The 20,106-nt window shown below is 35.7% G+C and overlaps 2 protein-coding genes across 23 annotated transcripts in view; both read right to left on the bottom strand.

The window, feature by feature from the left end:
* Positions 1-20,106, bottom strand: part of CEP78 (centrosomal protein 78) — a 36,227-nt gene that overhangs the window by 10,828 nt on the left and 5,293 nt on the right. For 11 of the 22 annotated variants that reach the window (XM_077966671.1, XM_077966674.1, XM_077966678.1 and 8 more), the window contains exons 4-11: positions 19,815-19,918; positions 17,234-17,408; positions 14,128-14,241; positions 12,537-12,601; positions 12,019-12,130; positions 8,837-8,972; positions 7,621-7,666; positions 5,852-5,980 (exon numbers count right to left, since the gene is read on the bottom strand). In XM_077966671.1, the coding sequence (XP_077822797.1) occupies positions 5,852-5,980; positions 7,621-7,666; positions 8,837-8,972; positions 12,019-12,130; positions 12,537-12,601; positions 14,128-14,241; positions 17,234-17,408; positions 19,815-19,918 (881 nt within the window). The remainder of the gene's footprint in view (positions 1-5,851; positions 5,981-7,620; positions 7,667-8,836; positions 8,973-12,018; positions 12,131-12,536; positions 12,602-14,127; positions 14,242-17,233; positions 17,409-19,814; positions 19,919-20,106) is intronic. The other 11 variants (XM_077966673.1, XM_077966675.1, XM_077966679.1 and 8 more) reach the window with 1 other exon arrangement.
* LOC114672822 (U1 small nuclear ribonucleoprotein C) lies at positions 18,834-19,568 on the bottom strand. The gene has a single exon (XM_028835268.2). It carries the CDS (start codon positions 19,542-19,544, stop codon positions 19,065-19,067), a length of 480 nt encoding a protein of 159 aa, XP_028691101.2. The 5' UTR covers positions 19,545-19,568; the 3' UTR covers positions 18,834-19,064.

Here is a 20,106-nt window from a genome sequence, read left to right as displayed (position 1 = left end):
TGAGCATGCATGCATGGATTTGGGTATATGCTGGAGGATGGAGTCATGGAATAATAACCTGAGTAAACTGAGGGAAGACTGTATATCCAATTTTATGTTAGACATTCTTCCATTTAACATTGAATCAGAGAACTCATAACTTTGACTTTTTTTTTTTTTTTCTTGAGACGGAGTCTCACTCTGTCGCCCAGGCTGGAGTACAGTGGCCCGATCTCGGCTCACTGCAAGCTCCACCTCCCGGGTTCACGCCATTCTCCTGCCTCAGCCTCCCGAGTAGCTGGGACTACAGATGCCCACCAACACGCCTGGCTAATTTTTTGCATTTTGAGTAAAGACGGGGTTTCACCATGTTAGCCAGGATGGTCTCCATCTCCTGACCTCGTGATCCGCCTGTCTCAGCCTCCCAAAGTGCTAGGATTACAGGCGTGAGCCACCACGCCCGGCCAACTTTGACTTTTTTAGTGGGCTACAAAATATTCCACTGAGCCAGCTTATTAGTTCATGTAATCATTCCTTTATGGCTAACAAGACTGTTTTCAACTTTTCAACATTATAAGATAAAATAATCACTTTTAAGCATGAAGGCTTTGTTCTCCCATATTTAGAATAATTTTCTTGCAATAAATTAATAAAAAAGGAATTTTAGGTCAAAGCAAATAAACATTTTTAAAGCTTTGCAATACTTACATCCAAATTGCTTTTCGAAAGATTTCTAAGATTTTATACTGCTCCTGGCAATGAAACAGTCTATCACTTGGATATATCACCTCTACTCTAACTGTTGGCTTACCTTCCCACTTAAAGTGCAAGATATTCAAGAGAAGGTAGTATATTTTATTGTTTATCCCCAGCATCTGTGTCTACCACAAAGCAGACAACCAATAAATAATTGCTGAATAGAGAAAATCCCTGCCAATATAAGATTTATGTGTGTGTTAAAGACAGAATGTGTGTTTTTCTCTAATAGATAAAAGGTTACTGTCTTCCTTAAATGTGCATTTCTTTGCTTACTAATTAGTACTTAAATTTCTCGTTTAGGTTATTTTTTGGAAATTCAGATTCTCTGAGAAAAGTTCTGGCCTTACCCATCAGCTGTATAACCTTGGGCAAGTTCAATAACTCTAGGTCTTAATTTCCTCATCTATAAAATGGAGATAAATTCATGTATCACAGGGCTCTTGAAAGGAGTAAATTAATTAACACACACATAAAACCAAGAAGAGTGCCTGGTGTATATAGAGTATGTTCAATCAATGCAAAATGAATAAACATACAAATAGAATTAGTAGCGAAGAGCTTAAAATGGAAGTTAATCGTCTCCTCCTCACTCACACACACAGTTTCCCAGAGGCAACCATTTCTTTAAGCAGGTTTTTTATTGCAAAATATGCTAAACATACTGAAAAATACATAAAGCACACTATCAGGGAATACTCATGTAGCCATAAACCCAAGTTTGCAAGCACAACCAGCCAGCATCTCTGTAATCCCCCATATCTTCTACTCATCACAAGCCCCTCTCCTTCTCCCAGAATTAAACACCATCCTCATTTTCCTAATGATCATTTCCTTTATATGCATGCATCCCTAACAATCTAGTTTTGCCTACTTCTAACTTTATGCAAAGAAAATCATAGCGAATGCAGACTTCTGTATCTTCTTTCTTTCAACATTGTTCTTACAATTCATCTGTTGTTGCCTGTAGCTCTTGTTCATTCAATTTTATTACTTTTATAATTTTCTCACTGTACAAATACAATCTAATTTTTAATTCTTAATGGACATTTAGGTTGTTTTCAGGTTGGGCTATTACAAATAATGCACGTGGACCCTTTTGCACCTGTTTTTCTGGTGCATGTACCCTTGGATGACTTGTTGGGTCACAAGGTATTTATATACTTTCAATTGACAGACAATGCTAAATGCTTTCCAAAGTAGGTGTGCTGACTTATACTTTCAATATAAGCAGGGTGGAAGATTCTTATTACACTCCAGGTCTACAATACCTGCCACTACAAAATTTTATTTTTTGCCAATCTGATAGGAGTGTAGTTGCATCTCATACGGATTTCAGTTCATTTTTCTCTGATTACCTATATGGTTGAATACTTTTCCATATTTATGGGCTACTCGGCTTTTTGTGTGGGGGAGGTTTAAGTCAACCATTCTTCTTTTTAATCCTTCTCTAGTTCTAAATAACATACTATTTAACTACTATATGACCGAATTTCAGACATTATTTACTAACTTTCTGCTTTACTAAATAAAAGTTTGGTTCATTCTTACTTATTTGCTTACTTATAGCCACTCCTCTCAATAAAGTTATATCACCATTAGTTTTTCCATTGGTCATGATCTCTTCAACTTCTAGTGATATATATTACTTAAAAATCTAAATTGTTTTATCAACTCTAAACTCTCTCAATGCACTGCTTTGTAAAATAAGGACAACATACTTTTTTGTCCCTTCTTTCCACCTGTGTCCACCTTCCAAACTTAGCTTTTACACTGTTAAAATTAATAATATTTATATTCTGTTTTATATGCTGAGTTGTTTGTTTTTTGAGAGACAGATAGATCAGTGTTTAAGAGAACAGGCAGAAAGCTTAAGCTCAAATCCCTGATCCAACTCTAAATTTAAGTACAGCTTGGGCTTACTTAAATTTAGCTTCTTTTCTGAAAAGTAGGACTAATAGTAGTAACACCTACCACAGGTTATTCTGAGGATCAAATGAATTAATATAAGCAAAACACTTAGAACAGTGTCCATTACCTGCTAAATGTGACACAAGTTAGTTATTATTGCTATTACATGCAAATTGATAATCAAAGCCGCAGACCACAGCAGTATTCCCATTACATGATTAAATTAATACTGCCTACTGCAGAGTTATATTGTATCTCCATGTATATACAGATTACACTGCCTTCTATACAGTTTCAGTGTCACAGCCCTTGTATAGCATGACCCTTGTCTTGATAGTGTTAACAGCACCTGCTTACACTATTAAAAAGTGTTCTGGTTTGTACAACAAATTAGATAGGTGGTCACTGACTGCTGTGCCACTGAAAAGGGCGGACAAGCTCAAGTGGAATTTTTCCCCTTTGTACATCAGTAGTAGCTCAAAAACTGCCATAGTTTCATTTGCTTTATCTTCCTGCCAACAGAACTTTCTCCTCCTCTGGAGTTAGATTCCCTCCCTCCCTCTTTTCTTCTCTCTCTTTCCCCCTCCCTTCTAATAGTGCCTAATACATAGTAATATGCTTCAAGGATTTTTTTAAGCTCTGAGTCACACAACCAGTGGAAGCCTCTCAAATCCAGACCCGCTGCTCTCCACATTGAAACCACTGATCCCTGATATCCTATTATCTTCCTTCTTGGTTTATACCCTCATTTTGATGGACTATGTTTTCAAATAACAAGAAAAAGTATAGCGCAGGAGGTCCAAAATGTCCCATTCAGCCCCAACTTACGACTGACAGTTTGGCTGGATGGAAAACTCCAGGTTGACAATTATTTTAAAACTTTGGAGGTAGCTTTCTAATTCCAGGATCCATGGTAGCTGATGAGAAGTATAATAAAGTCTGGTTTTTATTGTTTTTAGGTGACTGGTATTTTTCTCTCGGGAATTTCTTTCTTTTCTCAGTATCTTGAAATTTTACAATGAAGACTGTCTACTTATATGTGTCTATCTAAGGCAAACTTTCTTCTGTTCTATCTACTGAGAAATTTCCTTAATTCCTACCGAATTTATTTCAACCATTATAATTTCCAAGCGACCGCCCTTGCTTTCTGCTATTCCTTTTTAAACGACACCCTATTTCTTTCTTTTTTTCTTGTTTTTTTTTGAGACGAAGTCTCACTCTGTCGCCCAGGCTGGAGTGCAGTGGCACTATCTGGGCTCTGCCTCCTGGGTTCACGCCATTCTCCTGCCTCAGCCTCTCGAGTAGCTGGGATTACAGGCGCCCACTACCACGCCTGGCTTTTTTTTTTTTTTTTTTTTTTTTGTATTTTTAGTAGAGACAGAGTTTCACTGTATTAGCCAAGACGGTCTCAAGCTCCCGACCTTGTGATCCACCAGCCTCAGCCTCCCAACACCCTATTTCTTTTTTACAGGCGCTGTATCTTTCACACTTGTACTTAACAAACCTAAGGATGTTAAGTAGGGTTTTTTCTTAAAGTATTTTTGTTCTCTTAATTAGCTCTGGTCCTAGCAGGACATATTTTTCATCTTTTATTTTCCTTGTCATGTTGTGAGTTTTATTCAACTATCAGGTGAATCATGGTTATTTTCTATTTAAGAATAAGGGAGCGGAGGATCACTGGGAGCTGATGACTGGCTTTTCCTATGCATGAAGAAGTGGGTAGCCAGTATGGCAGGATATCCTCAGCTACCCTTTTCTAGGGTGCAAAATCCACACTATCTACCCTAGTTCTCCCCAGTTACTTTACTGTTTTTCAAAGTCAAATGATCTCATTTCAGGAGAGTGCAGGTAAGGCTGGGAGTCAACTCTTCCACATACAAACTGTCAAGGAGCTCCCTCTATGTTAGTCACGTTTCTAGTTCCCTTCTCCTTTTTCCTATATGCATATCTGTGTATGGAGCCATTTCTGGAGTAGGGATTAGATTCCCTCTGAGCTGTAGGCTTCCCCTGTGCATATTCTAGGCAATGGTTTTCCTCTGTTCTACTGATTCGGTTTCATACTCATTTCCATCTGTCGCCTGTATTTCAAAAATATGTTGAAATCTCTTCAATTCTCTTGATTATTGTAGGCTTACATGTGTTAGAAATTTTGATAACATCATTTTAAAGAGTTCTTAAAATAGAAAAGAACTGAGAAAATTCTCAGTGCCTCTTGAATCAGAAATTCCCAAGTTGTATTTTGTAACCTTCTTGGTCTCCTCAGTGGCTATAATCATTTTTAGAATACAATTTCCTAATCCCCGGTGAAGAAAATAAATACAACACATTTAAAACAATAATGAACATGAATGAGACATTCTAGGATTTTGTTTTTCCTCTGGAACTTAGCAATAAACCACTCAGGTGCTACAAACTATAGGTGCTCATTTATAATAGGGACAATTCTACATTATCTATAAATTTTTCCCTCTAATGTTCTATCATTTTTATAATTATCTTAAAATTTTTCTATATAAATACTATTAATTTTAATATTAAAAATGAAAATCAGGCTTCATTTTTTTGAAAATCAAAAAGTGATTTCCATAGTCACATAAAAATAAGGTAATTGCCCTTCCACCATGTGAGGACATGGTGAAAAGCCATCTATGAACCAGAAAGCAGGCCCTTGCCAGACATCAAATCTGCCTGAGCCTTGATCTTAGACTCTCCTGCCTCCAGAACTGTGAGACATAAATTCCTGTTGTTTATAAGCTAAATGTAAGTATATAAAAAAGGGATAATTATTTCTATATTTCTAAGTTTCATATAAAAGAAAATTATATTAATTCTAAAAAATTAATTGTGGACTTTCTAGCACACACAAAAAAGTTAAGCCCTCCCAAAGAGCCCTAAATCAGCTGGTTACATTCATTCAGGGCTTAATTTCATCGAGTTTATCTTATGATCATTAAGGCCTTCCCTAAATCTAATATTCTATAATTCTAAGGAAAGGAAAATAGATTACTGATGACATGTTTCAATTTTTATTTCTTAGAGTACAGATGTCCTTCCTTTTACCTTGTTCTATGATAAAGAACCATTCAAGGGATATGAGATAGAAGGATTCCCATGCAAGCCGTCCAGTGCCTAATCAAGCTTTCACCAGAAACTAACTAGAGTTTGAAATAATCTTCTCCATATCTTTAAAGTGATAGCTTTGTACCTGTAATGCTTCTTGTTTTATGCTAGTTTTCTCAGGCACTTCATGAACACTCTCTGAAGAATCATCAACCTCTTCAATTTCAGAGGATGAAGGACTCTCTACTGTCACAGTCACAGGAAAACCTGGTTGCTTAAAGAAAGAGAACAAGATTGTATAATAATATAAACCAAATACCAAATACTAAAGGACATCTAATCAAAGTGATCTTTCTGAAGTGTTAAGTCATTCTCTATAAATGTCTATCACTACTCCTTAGCCTAACACAATCAATAACAAAGTAAAAAGACACTATTCTTGCTATGTCATTGAAATAATTCTCTCATACAAGGTTTATAATTAATACTAGAATCGCCCATTTTTTTTTTCTTAAATAAAATCTTTTTGAAAAGAACCTATATTATTTTATTACACTTTTTTCACATAAACCAAGCGAGGAGGCAGGGTAAACATTTTTTCTCAGATCAACTGCAGATGAGAAATTTATTCTCTACCATCACACACAGAGTCTTAAAGAAAGTATGATTTTTAGGAGAAAAAATCCATCAGTGGAGGCCTCACAAAGAAGGAAGAATAATTTAAACTGTGAATAATAAACACTAGAATGGTCTGTAATCCCAGCACTATGGGAGGCCAAGGCAGGAGGACTGCTTGAAGTCAGGAGTTCAAGACCAGACTGGGCAACATAGCAAGACCCTGTCTCTACAAAATAAAACAAAAACTAGAATTAAAAAAAAAATTAACCAAATACATGCACACAACTAAAACTGAGACATCAAAAACCTCATCTTTTCCTCATTCTTAAGCCAAAAACTACTGTAATAACAATGCAATTCTCCTGTCAAGTTTCAATGCCACTGGAATGTTGTTCAATATGATATTTCCAAATATTTCAAAATTGACTGTGTCACAATCCCATAAAAAGTCCACAGATCAAAAAGAAGAGTGCCGGGATACATAACTGTACAGAAGAGAAGTCACGAGAATGCAGTATCTACTACAAGCATAAATCCTGCAGTACCTGAAAATCCTAGATGGTAGAATGAGATGCACGCTCATACTTTTGGCTATGCAAGGAGCAGTACCGACACACAGGTGCTCCTTCATCTTAGTAGTGCTACCTTTTACAGAGAAATTACAGTCTCTAAAAACAATTGAAAAGGAAAACCTGATACTCTGAAAGAATTGGCTTGCTCTAATACCATGATGCAGAATGACAGGGAATGTGTTTGATCCTGACAAGGGAGGAAGAAAAACTCTGAGAAAGCAGAGGCTTTAGGACTGGTTGCTTTATTGTGGATTTAGAATCTGGAATTTTATATACATTTATATATAATTTATATACATATTTATATATATATAATTTATATATGTTTATATATACATATAATTTATATATTTTTTTATATACATATAAAATATGTATCCCCAAAAAACATTTCTTTTAAACTTAAGGACATTCTTGACTATGATAACTCCATGTGCCAGGTGAGAAATGGTGGTCAAATTTGTTTCACTAGGGGCAACAGCTAATTTGCAGACCCAGAGAAATGACTTCCTGTCTACACAGATGAAACCACAAGGCCTCCATTGTGTGACATAGCCACACGATTATACTGTGGCACTGGGAAAACCCAGAAAATTTTAAATGAATTTACTTCAGGGAGGGAAATGTTTTTGTAAAACTCTATTCCGTTTAAAGAGCACAGAGAATGATTTTCCACCCTTCCCATTCCAACCCCCTACATATTATAAACATGGTAACTACGTACCTGCAACTGATTATATATATCACGTGTTTTGATTAATGGGAAACCCCTAAAGAGATATTGATAAATTAAGTTATATTTTGATGTAAATACACCACCAGTTAACACTAGGTAATAACACTTGCTAGTATCATGTAGACTATCCATACATAACTGTGCATAGAAATAAATCACCTCCAGATAAGGGCCTGGAAAACTCTGCTATGGAGAAAATTAAACAATTTAGCAGAATGGCTTTGGGATAAGTCTCTGAAGATGCATGTAGTTCTTATGTTCAGGATGGTTCAGATTTCCAATTTAACTTCTTTAACTGGTGATATTAATTGCTCTCTAATTCACAACTCCTTGTGACCAAGATGGGACTTGAAATGAGTAAGTATCTCAAGAAGACATGAAACTGCAGTTATTAAATGTAAGTGTAAAGACCAGGGCCTCAGCACTACAGTTTATGCAATAATAATTCACATTACCAGTTGTAAAATAAGTATAGTCATCAGTTGCCTAATAAAGATTATACATATTCAATTTAATCTGAGCAACTGAACAGATATTTCACATAGCACCTATCTCCAGTCCTATTTAAAATCAGTTCTCTGTCTTCTTAAGCAATTGTTAATCTCCAATTTCTTGAATACTAAAAGTCATTTGAAAACAATTTATAGTAATCTAATTCATTTATTAAGCATAAAATTATAGTACAACATTTTAAAAACATTCTTCTGACAAAAATTACTATGAATAGCTACCCTCTAGGTAACTGGCTAAAACTAGTTATATCTGGTTTGATTCACTAAATATGATTCACTAAAATGAGTTAGGCCAGTTGGCTAAGTTAGATTAAGTCGAATCAACACTCTCCTATGCTTTACAATGCCCTTTCCCCAATCTTAAATATCCAAATTCCTACTTCTGTCCTATAGGACTTGGTTTAACTGCACATGCTTTAAATGAAACCTTTCCTCACCTGCACAACTGGAGATAATTTCAGTTTCCTCTGGACTCCCACAAGGATACAGCTTGCTGTGACACTTAATAACTTGAAACCCTACTTAAGATTATTTTTTGTTTTTCTTCCTTAAAGGATTCATGAGGCAGAAGCCACATGAGTCATTTTTACCCTATAGACATAAGCAGAGAACTCTCACATAATAGAAGCTCCAAAATAAAGAATTTTGAATCCCATTTTTATCCTAAAAGATAGAAAATAAAAATACCCTACCTGTGCCTTTTTGCACGTTCTGCAGTACGCCATGGCAAGAAACCAGACACACCAGGTGGTAGAGGTGCAGGCGCATATTCTTTACCAAGGGAGTGTTTTCTGCCACTACTTACAGGTTTCTTTGTAGCCAATCCTACTTGAGAAAGTGTTAAAAAGAAAGAATTAAGATGCACTAAAGGTCTACAGATTAATTAGCACATGTGCATACTCTTAAAAGAATACCAATGGGCACCTGACAATGACACCAAGGCCATTAAATCAGGATCAATTTGTAAGTATCTTTTTACATAGGCCACTAATAAATATAAGAATAAATATATTTTAATATATTTAAATATAAGTTAAAAATGTAATAAATATATAAAAATTAAAAATATAAGTTGTCTAGAGTAACAAGTTATCACTTTAACTAAAATATAACTTTAATATATGAGACATGCAGAGCATGAAAAAGTAAATAAAACATGTAACCCAAAGAATGAAAGATTATATGTGATACATTTCATTATGCATTATGCAGAAATATTGTTATTAAATCTCAGAATATTTTTGGCATTCCTGAATCTCAAGGACAGAACATAGATATACCCATGACTCCTACCAAACAGAACCTTCTGAATTGGACCAAAATTTCAATGTGAGATTAATTTTATCATGGAAAAATTATCCAAGTTATAAGAGTGAAGGTAGCTGGACTAATTTTATAATGTAAAAACTATCCAAGTTGTAAGACTGAAGGTAGCTGGGTAGTAGGTGAGTCAATGTTGCCGCCTGTATGTCTGTCCACCTTCAGTGTTCATTTGCTTTTATAGAATACAAAACAAACACATGAAACCTATTGGATAAAAGAATGAAGCATAAAGTCTTATCCTACATTTCAGTATTAAAGAGTCAAGTATCTTTTTATGAAACATTTGGTAGCAAAAGCTAGACCTATTAATATTTTATTTAAAACAAATTATATATTAAAATTCACATTTAAATATATGTTTCTGATATCGCTGAGAACAAATAATACAAGTTTATTAAAATGGTTATATTTATCCTTCCAATCTATTTTACTATGTAAGATCTACTTTAGCAGCTTTAGGACAGCATCTACAAGAACGTGTATGTGGTAATACAGGACAAATATTTCCCATAGTGTAGCTTATTGATAATCACCACATCATGTTGTGCCATTTCTCTGGACAAATTTATATACCTCTTAAAATATATAGGAGCTCAGTTCATTGTATGCTGTTATTAATATAATTATCCCAAAAAAAAGTTCCTGTGTATTGTTTGTGGTGTGTGTAGAAAGTAATGCAAATATAATTTTTTTTTTTTGGAGGAGTCTCACTCTGTCGCCCAGGCTAGAGTGTAGTGGCACAATCTTGGCTCACTGCAACCTCCACCTCCCAGGTTCAAGCAGTTCTTCTGCCTCAGCCTCCCGAGAAGCTGGGATTACAGGTGCACACCGCCACACTCAGCTAATTTTTTGTATTTTAGTGAAGTTGCCCAGGCTGGTCTCCAACTCCTGAGTTTAGGCAATCCACCCGCCTCGGCCTCCTAAAGTGCTGGGATTACAGGCGTGAGCCACCGTGCCCAGCCACAAACAGAAATTTTAGTTAAAACCAAACTAATTTACTTATCTTGTTAGATGATGAAAAGAATTATAGTGGAAGTTTCCTATCTTCTGTCTGCACACGTAATTGCAATATGAATGTAACATAATTTACATAAATTATATAACCCCTATACTCACTGACACCTATTAAATATACAGCCAGACACTGATTTGGCTTACCTCTGTGTCTCCAAATAACTGAGGCAAATACAAAAAAAGCCCAAGAAATAAAGTTACTCTTAAAATAGCTCAGTGAGCTTGTAAACTTCAGTTACATTTCCAATTTCTTTAATCATGCTAAGAAAAAAGATTTTTTGAATTCTCATTCAATGATGTCCAATTATATACCACTAGCTACTAAAATTATAGTATTTCCAATGTTTTATATTTTATGTTAAATTGTTTTATATCTTAGCCATTTTTAAGCATACAGTTCAGTGATATTGTCAAGTGATAGCTTTTAAAAATTTCAAGTAGCATCCAAATAAAAGATTATCTGGTATTAATTGTTTGGTGATCGTAATGTACAGGGTATGTAACTAAAGTCACCACAAACCTTTTTCTGGGAAACTGGCAGATTATAAACATAAAAAAATTATTTTGTTTCCTCTGTATTAGTCTTCATGGTTTTACTGTTTCAAAATTCAAAGTTACTTACAAGAAAAGGTCACTTTCATATTAGATTTGGCTTAACTTATTCCACTGTCACTCATTCTTATCAGTAAAAAAAGGCTACTTATGACTAAAGATAATGTGTTCTAGAAAATAAAAGTTAAAGACTCTTTAAAAACAAAACGAAAATATCAGTAGAACTAGATTATACCAAATTTATATATTCAGGAGAATGTGAAATTTATGTCATTAGTTGATAAAGAGTTTATAAAGTTTTCTTTCATTACTCTTTGTCACAAAATTATAGACAATTTCAAAATTCTAGACTGTTACTTGGCAGATTAAATAAACTATAAATAGCAAACATTTATGGAATGTTTGTCTAAAATGTTCCATCTCTGGGTAATAAACTTACCTGCAGTATTGTTTTATAAGGATTACATACAATTTAAGGTTTTTTCATCATTGAAAGAAGCAAGGTGCTACCTGATTCAACAACTTTGGGTAAGAATTTGCAAGGAAGGAGGAGGAAACAAAGGGAAAAAAGGGAACTGGGAAGAGATTTTGTTTTCTATAGTATGAAAGGATAATTTTTCATTAACAACAACAACAAAATCATACAAACGCACTGCTGCTAAAACTGTCATCAAAGTGCATCCCAAATTTCAACTGCAAAGTATCAGAAGTAATCATCAATCAGAAAACATATCTAAAATCATCAATGTTGTATGAAAAACAAATAAGGGTAATTTTTAAAATGGAAGCACTAGCATCCCTTTCCTAATGATTCATTTACTATTTCTACATTCCATAAATTCTCATAATCAGAATAATTATAGTCCTAATAATCTGCACAGAGTCAAAATTGGTTGTTACCGTCAATATCATAAATGAGAAGAGATTTTGATTTTAACACACTAGAACACTAGTAGCATTAAAAAGCCAAGACCAAAAAGGTTACCAATTCTAATAGTAGCTTTTCCTTTGTGACCACTTCCTAGAATTATAGTTCTCTTTTTCTGTTTAGCAGTTTTGGATGGTTCCTTCACTGATGGAGAAGTTATCCACTGGTACTAAAAGAGAGAGAATAAACACTACATTTCAGTTACAGATCATTTATGAGGGTTAGATCTTAAATGGAAATTGTTAAGATATTCTAAGTTAATAAAAGGTTTGCAATCAGCAGTTCTGGGACCCAAAATTAAAGAATCGTATGGTATTTACAAAAACAGAAAAGACATTTGATTTGACTGTAAATTTAAGATGGCAGAAAAGTGCCTTAATAGTTTCATCTTATTAAAAACAGACAAAAAGCTGGGTACAGTGGTATATACCTAGAATCCTAGCTACCTAGGAAGCTGGGAAGGGGGAAGATCGCTTGAGCTCAGGAGTTTGAGGCCAGATTGGGCAATATAGTGAGATCCCAGAAGAAAAGCAATTAAATAAGAATTATTTCTAGAGAAATAAAACATGATATACCTCTGATTTAGCACTGCTTCCATTCTGAAGAACTTTTTTGATAACTGCTTTCATCATAGAATGATCTAAAGTAAAATAAAAATTGAAATTATAGTAATTGTTTCCCAATGAGCGGCTATTCCCATTTAAAAACAAAAGCCAACTAATTATTGCTTTTCCCATGAAATTAAATATGAATTCCATATAATGTAATTATATATCTTTTCCCCCTTTGATTATTCTAACTTCTTCCTCAAAAACAAAATAAAGTATGCCAACATGCATATTGTCCCTATGGCTACTATTCTGGCAGCAGCAAAGATCAAAGGTAAACACTTTGGAACTAAAATAGCTTTAGATACCTCTGAATAGGAAATCAAAAGCCTAGACACTGTCCAGACACTTAGATGCCTAAAAGGCACCAAATATACACAAATCAAAGTCATGATGCATCCCCAAAGCTGCTCTTCTCCATAGCCTCCTTTTCTCTATAAACAGTACCACCCAGTTGTATGCAAAATCATCTAGGACTTGAAAACAAAATTATTATTTCCTTTATACCCCACAAGTCTTGTTAGCTACACCCTGCTTCAACCACTTTTTACCACCTCCAATCTTCCACCCTAAGCGAAGCCACAGCCGTCTCTAACTTGGATCAGTGTGAGTCTCCTAACTGGTCTCCCTCTTTCCCTTTTATAGCTCCCTACAAGTCTACTCTCCACACTAAGTCATCTGATTGAATTACTACTTGGAATATAACCCTTGCCAGCTCAAAATCCTCCCATGGTTTTCAGCTCATTTAGAATTATCTAAGTCCTTACCATGACCTTCAAACCTTACAAGATCAGGCCCCTGGCTGGTTGTCTGACTTCGTAGCATACCAGGCTCTTCCTCACTCAGTGCTCCCACCATGTTGGCCTTCTTGCTTTTCCTTAAATACTCCATCCACCCTGCCACCTATGTACCTACATATTCATTGCTTCCTCATCACTGGAATGTACTTTATCTGCATCTTTCATTGCTTGTTCCTCTCCTAATCAGGTCTCTGCTCAAATGTCACTTTTTTAGTGAAGCTGTCTCCTAACAAACCTATCTAATGTAGTCCCACCTGTCCCTATTTGTCTTCTTACCTTAATGTATTTTTGCACTTCCTACTATCTAAATTACATTACCTATCTGAGTTCTGATATAACTCCCCCACTAGAATGTAAGCTCTAGGAGACCAAGACTTTGTCTAGCTGGTTTACTGCTACATGTTTAGTGCCTAAACCAGTATCTAGCAGATAGAAGTATTCAAAAATTACTTGTCAAATCAACAAATGAATGAAATACTATTTCCAAGAATTCAGAAGTTCTATAGGAAGAAAATAATGCACTTGGTGGAAGCAGATTTATTATCTAGGTTCACTTCTATTCAGAGTAGCAGCCAAGAGCAATATAAGTATAACTCTTTTCATCAGTAAATTATCTACTATAAACATAAGAAAGTGCAAGATTAGAAAAGAGTAAGATTAGGAAAGCAAACACATTATGTTTTCGAAACTGTCAATACATGAGAAATTATTTTTGTTTTGCTATTTGTTAGTCAATAAAAAATACTGTAGTGACATACCAATGAGTGGATTTTTTCTTATATCCAGAACGACCAGAGTTGTATTGGTTTCAAGGGCCTCTAGCAAAGCCTTTGCTCCTTCATTGGTGAGGCCGCACTGTTGCAGGTCAAGAGCTTTCAAGAAAAGACAAAAGGTCACTTGCTAATTCTATACAGATTTTTTTTTTTTTTTTTTTTGAGATGGAGTCTCGCTCTGTTGCGCAGGCTGGAGTGCAGTGGTGCTATCTCGGCTCACTGCAAGCTCTGCCTCCCGCATTCACGCCATTCTCCTGCCTCAGCCTCCCGAGTAGCTGGGACTACAGGTGCCCGCCACCACGCACGGCTGATTTTTCTGTATTTTTAGTAGAAACAAGGTTTCACCATGTTTGCCAGGATGGTCTCAATCTCCTGACCTCGTGATCTGCCTGCCTCGGCCTCCCAAAGTGCTGAGATTACAGGCATGAGCCACCTCTCCCGGCCAATTCTATACAGATTTAACATACAGACAACTCCCACTTAATCACACCTGGAAGACTCCTGCCCAAGACTACTCATGGCCAGTTTTCAATCTTGGGTATCGAAAAAATAAAAAATAGAAAACCACATGCACACACACAAAACAAAAAAGAAACCCTCTTCTTAGATGTGCCATGATTACCCTCCCTTTAGCACCAATAAATTACCCAACATATTTTACAATTACAGAGTTGAAAAATAACTCTATATAAAACATCACAGGATGAATATCTGTTCATAATTAACAAGAATGCTAGTGACAGTGTAAACCTCATAGGCAAAAACTGGGTGGAGCTCAGAAATTGCACTAGATTCATCATCAAATTCAAATTCAAACTCCAAGTGACTCTCAAAAAATGACATTAAAAAAGGGAAAAGAAAATAGAAAAAGGTAAGAACTGTTAGTTTTAGAATAAAAATGACAAAGAAAGAACTCTAAGGGGATAGAAATAATGAATGCAAAGAATGTGTGAATAGAGATTATATACTAAAAACCTATCAGGAAAAAATGATGGTCACAAACTCTCCCTCAAGTAAAAGGTCAAAGAACTAAACAAATGCTCATGAATACTAGTAACACTGAGGCTGAACAATCTACTCATTTAAACCCAAAAGGATTATCACAAAAGTACAGGTATAAAAAAAATTACATCAGAGCAAAAGCACTGTGTATACCATTATATTAAAAGAACTGAAGTCTTTCAAAACCTCATGTTATGGACTACATGTCTGTATTCCCCAAAAATGCATATTAAAACCCTAACCCCCAAGAGGGTAGTAGTATTAGGAAGTGGGGCCTTTGAGAGGTAGTTAGGTTTAGTTGAGGTCTTGAGAGTGGAGCCCTCATAATCGGATTAAATTCCTTATAAGAAAAAAAAAAAGAGACTACAGCTCTCTCTCACCACCATTTGAGGATACAAAAGTCTTCCATAAGCTAGGGAGAATGCCCTCACCTGACAGCTATCTACTGGCATCTGGATCTTGGGCTTCCCAGCCTCCAGAACTGTGAGAAATGAATGCCTTCTCTTTAAGTCACCTAGAATATAATTGTCATATGCTTCTATAACAGAGTACCATAGAATATTCTATGAAGCCCTAAGACACCACAAGACACACAGAAATAAGTCAGATATATGGATCTGACAGAATATGGTACAACCTTTACAAACTCTTGCTGCAGAAGAATGAGCATAGGATGCAATTATCCAACTAGCCAAATTAATAAAAATAGCCAGTAAATCTCACTAGTAAATCAAATGAATATAAACTAAAACAATTAAATGTGATCATGCTTCTATCAGATTGGTGAAGGTCACATTTTTAAAAAACCCTTAAAATGTGCAGACTCTGTTAACACAGCAACTCTCCTTCTAAGAATTTGCCAGAAGGAAATAATAAGAGACACAGACAAGGACACGTATTAAAGTACTGTTTATAACAATGATAAATTGGAAATAGCTTATATATCTAATAGGAATGAATAAGCTAAGTGTTCTATGGCATATTAACATAATGGAACTCTGAAGAGGCACTAAAAATGATATGGTAAATGTAAACTTATTGATTTAAGATATGCTATACTAAGTGAAAAAAAGTGATAAAATTCACAGAGCAATCCCATTTGCATTAAAAAAGAAAAAGCAGGGAGTTCTCATTTCTGTAAAGTTTAAGGTTTTAAAATAGACACAATCCAGCATTTATGAGACTATAATATGGCACAACATTTATGGAAGGCAAATTGGTGACATGTATCAAAAGTCTTTAAGAAATACATTATACTGAGTTACTTGACTTTAGTAATTTATCCTACAGAAGTAAATTCAGTCTGGGCGCAGTGGCTCGTGCCTGAAATCCAGTACTTTTGGGAGGCCAAGGCGAGAGAACTGTTTGAGCCCAGGAGTTTGAGACCAGCCTGGGCAACACAGCAAGACCATGTCTCCACAAAAATACAAAAATTAGCCTGGCGTGGTAGTGTGCACCTGTAGTCCCAGCTACTCAGGAGGGTAAAGTGGGAGGACACTTGAACCAGGAGTTTAAGGCTACAGTGTGGTATGATTACACCACTGCACTCCAGCCTGGGCAACAGAGAAAGACCCTGTCTCCAAAAAACAAAAGTAACTTCAATGGACACAGAGATGTATACATAAGGAGTTTACTACAGAGTTGTTTATAATAGGGGAAAAGCATAAACTGTCTAAATATCAAATAGCAGGGAATTAAACTATTGTGCCTCAATGTAATAGAGTACTACGTGATACATCATTAAATAAAAAAAGCAGGGTTACAAAATGGTAAGTGCACTATAGTTCTGTTCTTGTAACTCTAAGCACACAAATACACATGCAGGAAAAAACAATACTGAAAGTATACACACCAAAATGAACAGTTTATCTCTAGGCATTGAGATTATACGTAGTATTATTTTTTTGTTACTTGGTATCTTCTATAAAGAATATATGTAACTTTCGTAAAGGCTTAAAAGCAAAATAAAACCTATTAGAAAAAAGAGGCTTTTTTAAAAACCTTAGGACAACATTACTGTGCCAAGAGTGAAGCATATTTAATATCAAAAAATTCAATATTTTCCATCTTACAAGTTCATTTAACTTACCTCTCAGCCATAAATCCTCACTGAGAGAGTCTGCAAAAGCACTTGCACCTAGGTCACCAATGAGTGTGTTGCAATTCAATGTGATACGTCTTAAGCCAGCCATACAGTCAAGATCAGGTCTCCTATAGCGAAGACTCTCAGCCCAGGTTTCTTCATGCCTTCTCATGGTCTGATACTTTAAAGATTTAGTAAGATGAAATTAATACACTTGAATAAAGAGATAGGAACACCAAAAGGAACCAAGTACAGCTGATTACATCAGAGTTTTACACACACACCAGGTACATATGCCAGGTGGGTTAATCTGAGAGACTGATTAAATAGTAGATTTTGAGTGAGGAGTCCAGTGACCCAGATCCTAGTCTGCCACTGACTAGCTGTGTGACCCTAACCACTAATGACCTGTTACTGATTATTTTACGTAAACTGACAACTTAGTTAACTTCTAAGAATTTTATTTTCTTTACACGCCAAGTGAAGGTATTGGTTCTAAATTCTATCATTGCCAAGCCTCTAAACTATATCCTTCTGTCCTCTAGTGGTCTCTAAACACTTGACTGGATATCCCACAGGTAAACATTACACATATATGTTATTTATTAATAAACTATATACAGGAAGTTCTACATACATATTTTATGTATATTACAAACCAAACAGAAACAACAGATATTTTTTAAATGATATAAAAATATAGAGGTTAATATTTTCTTCTCCTAACCCAAGGGATCTCACATATTTCTTAGGGTATGCACATCAAATTTAGAGGCCTAGAATATACAAAGCAAGGCTGATATGCCTTAGGAAATTGGTGGTTTGAGTTTTAACCACAGGTACTATCTTAAAGACATAATCACTTCTCTATATCCATAAAGTAAATTGTGGTAACAGGGAACACTGATTTTAAGAGAAAAAAAATCTTATTACATTCTAAAACAACAGAAGATTCAAAGTTCCTATGACTCTGTCAAATGAAAATTGTGTCATTTGCTATTCATAATAACTGTATAAAAGCAATAAGAGGAAATAACAGCAAACACTTAGATAGCCAGGCACTATTTTATACACATTAGGTCATTAAATCCTAAGAATGATAGACACAGGTTTTCTTACTATACACATTTTACGGATGAGAAAAGTGAGGCACAGAGAGGTTAAGTAATTTGCCCATGGTCACAAGTTATTAAATGGGAGAGAGCTTGGGTTTTAACCTAGGCCATCTGGCTTCAGAATCCACATGTGTAACCATTATCTGTCCCAGGGAGAGTGGGCTTGGGCTGTAGAGGCCCCAAAGTAAACATTTTCAGCTCTGTGGGTCATATAGTTTCTTTTGCAGCGACTCAACTTTCCTAGTGTAGGGTGTAGCAATAGTTAATATGTAAACAAATGTGCATGACTATGTTTCAAAACTTTATTTACAAAAACAGATCACAGGCTAGATTTGGTCCACAGGCCATAGTTTGACTACCCCTGGTCTATACCATCAAATTACTAAAAAGGCTTCATGTCACATTATTATGTAATTTTATCCTAAATACAGTAGTAATAACCACTATAAAGTTGTTAAGACACCTTTAAAATTATTGTTTTACAAACCACATTTTTTTTTAATTGAAAGAGTTGACAATTTTATTTTCACATTTCCCAATATAAATGAAAACTGCATCTTTTTTGTCCCACTTCTCCCCTCCAAAACTATTCTCTCTTTGATAGGACAGGGGAGCAAGTCTTCCCTATGCTGTTTAGAAAACTCAGTATCACAGCAGCATGATCTCCTGGTGAAGCAGAACAGGTAATATAAAACTGATACAATGAAGCCTCCCCTCTATCCTTATCTGTCTGGTCGAGTCATTCCGGGCCGAGTGGGCACCATCATGGGACGGGCAGGAGGTCTCATCATTGGGGGCCCAGGCATCATTGGCATGTGGCTTCCCATGGGCGGCCTCATTCCAGGAGCAGGTCCCACTGGCATCATCCCAGGAGGAGGAAGGCCCATCATTGGCATCATGGGAGGGCCCCCCATATGGGGTGCTGGCATCATACCAGGGCGAGGAGGACCCGGAAGGCTGGGGGGAGGTGGTATCATCGCCCCTGCAGGAGGAGGAGCAGAGAATGGAGTAGGAGGTATCTTTCCTTGTTGAAATGCAGCCGTTGTTTTATCAATCAGGCTCTGAGCCTGCTCTTCCATCCATTTCTGATAATAGTCTTTCACATTCTCTTTGTGTTTCCTTCCACTGCAGTGTGTCTTTCTCACAGATGGAGAGTCATGGGTGAGGTATGTATCGCAGTAGTCACAATAAAACTTGGGCATGTTGCTCTGCAGGCCGTTGGCCACTCCACAAACCACATTTACAGAAAAACATAATTATTATGTTTTAGATCTCCTATTTCTAAGATTAAGCATACTACTTTTACTAAATGGTAGAACTCCAGTCTGAAAATCGGTCATATTCTTTAAACAAAACTAAAACTGCAATCCCTGTATGTATCAAAAGACAAAAATAACTGGTGTCTTGTATCAAAATATTAATGTGTGGCAATCATATAACACATTTTCATGAAAGTTGGAACATAAAGTTACCTTTAAGATCTTGGCCATGTGATCTGCTCCCTGCCATGTCAGATTACATCCTGTGAAGTTGACTGTCTTAAGAGTGATAGAGCTCTTTATACCTTGACAAATAACTAAAATGGAAAAAAAAACCATATACAATAAGACGAAGAGTCTATACAACCTAGTCAATCTTGATTTATTTGCTCTTCTTGTATCTTTTCTATTTTATAGTTGTATTCTTAAAATCACTATCTACAATCTACCTAGGCAACTGATTGGTCCATTCTAAAATATGTCAGTAACAAAGTGTTACTCCAGT

Source organism: Macaca mulatta, chromosome 15 (genome assembly GCF_049350105.2).
Source record: "Macaca mulatta isolate MMU2019108-1 chromosome 15, T2T-MMU8v2.0, whole genome shotgun sequence".
In the NCBI taxonomy this organism is placed as follows: Eukaryota; Metazoa; Chordata; class Mammalia; order Primates; family Cercopithecidae; genus Macaca; species Macaca mulatta.
The sequence above is the reverse complement of the archived record's forward strand: the minus strand, read 5'-3'. Positions and strand labels throughout refer to the sequence as shown.

Bases quoted from the DNA above. Each gene is read 5' to 3' on its own strand.
- LOC114672822 (XM_028835268.2), bottom strand. From the start codon at position 19,544: ATGCCCAAGTTTTATTGTGACTACTGCGATACATACCTCACCCATGAC.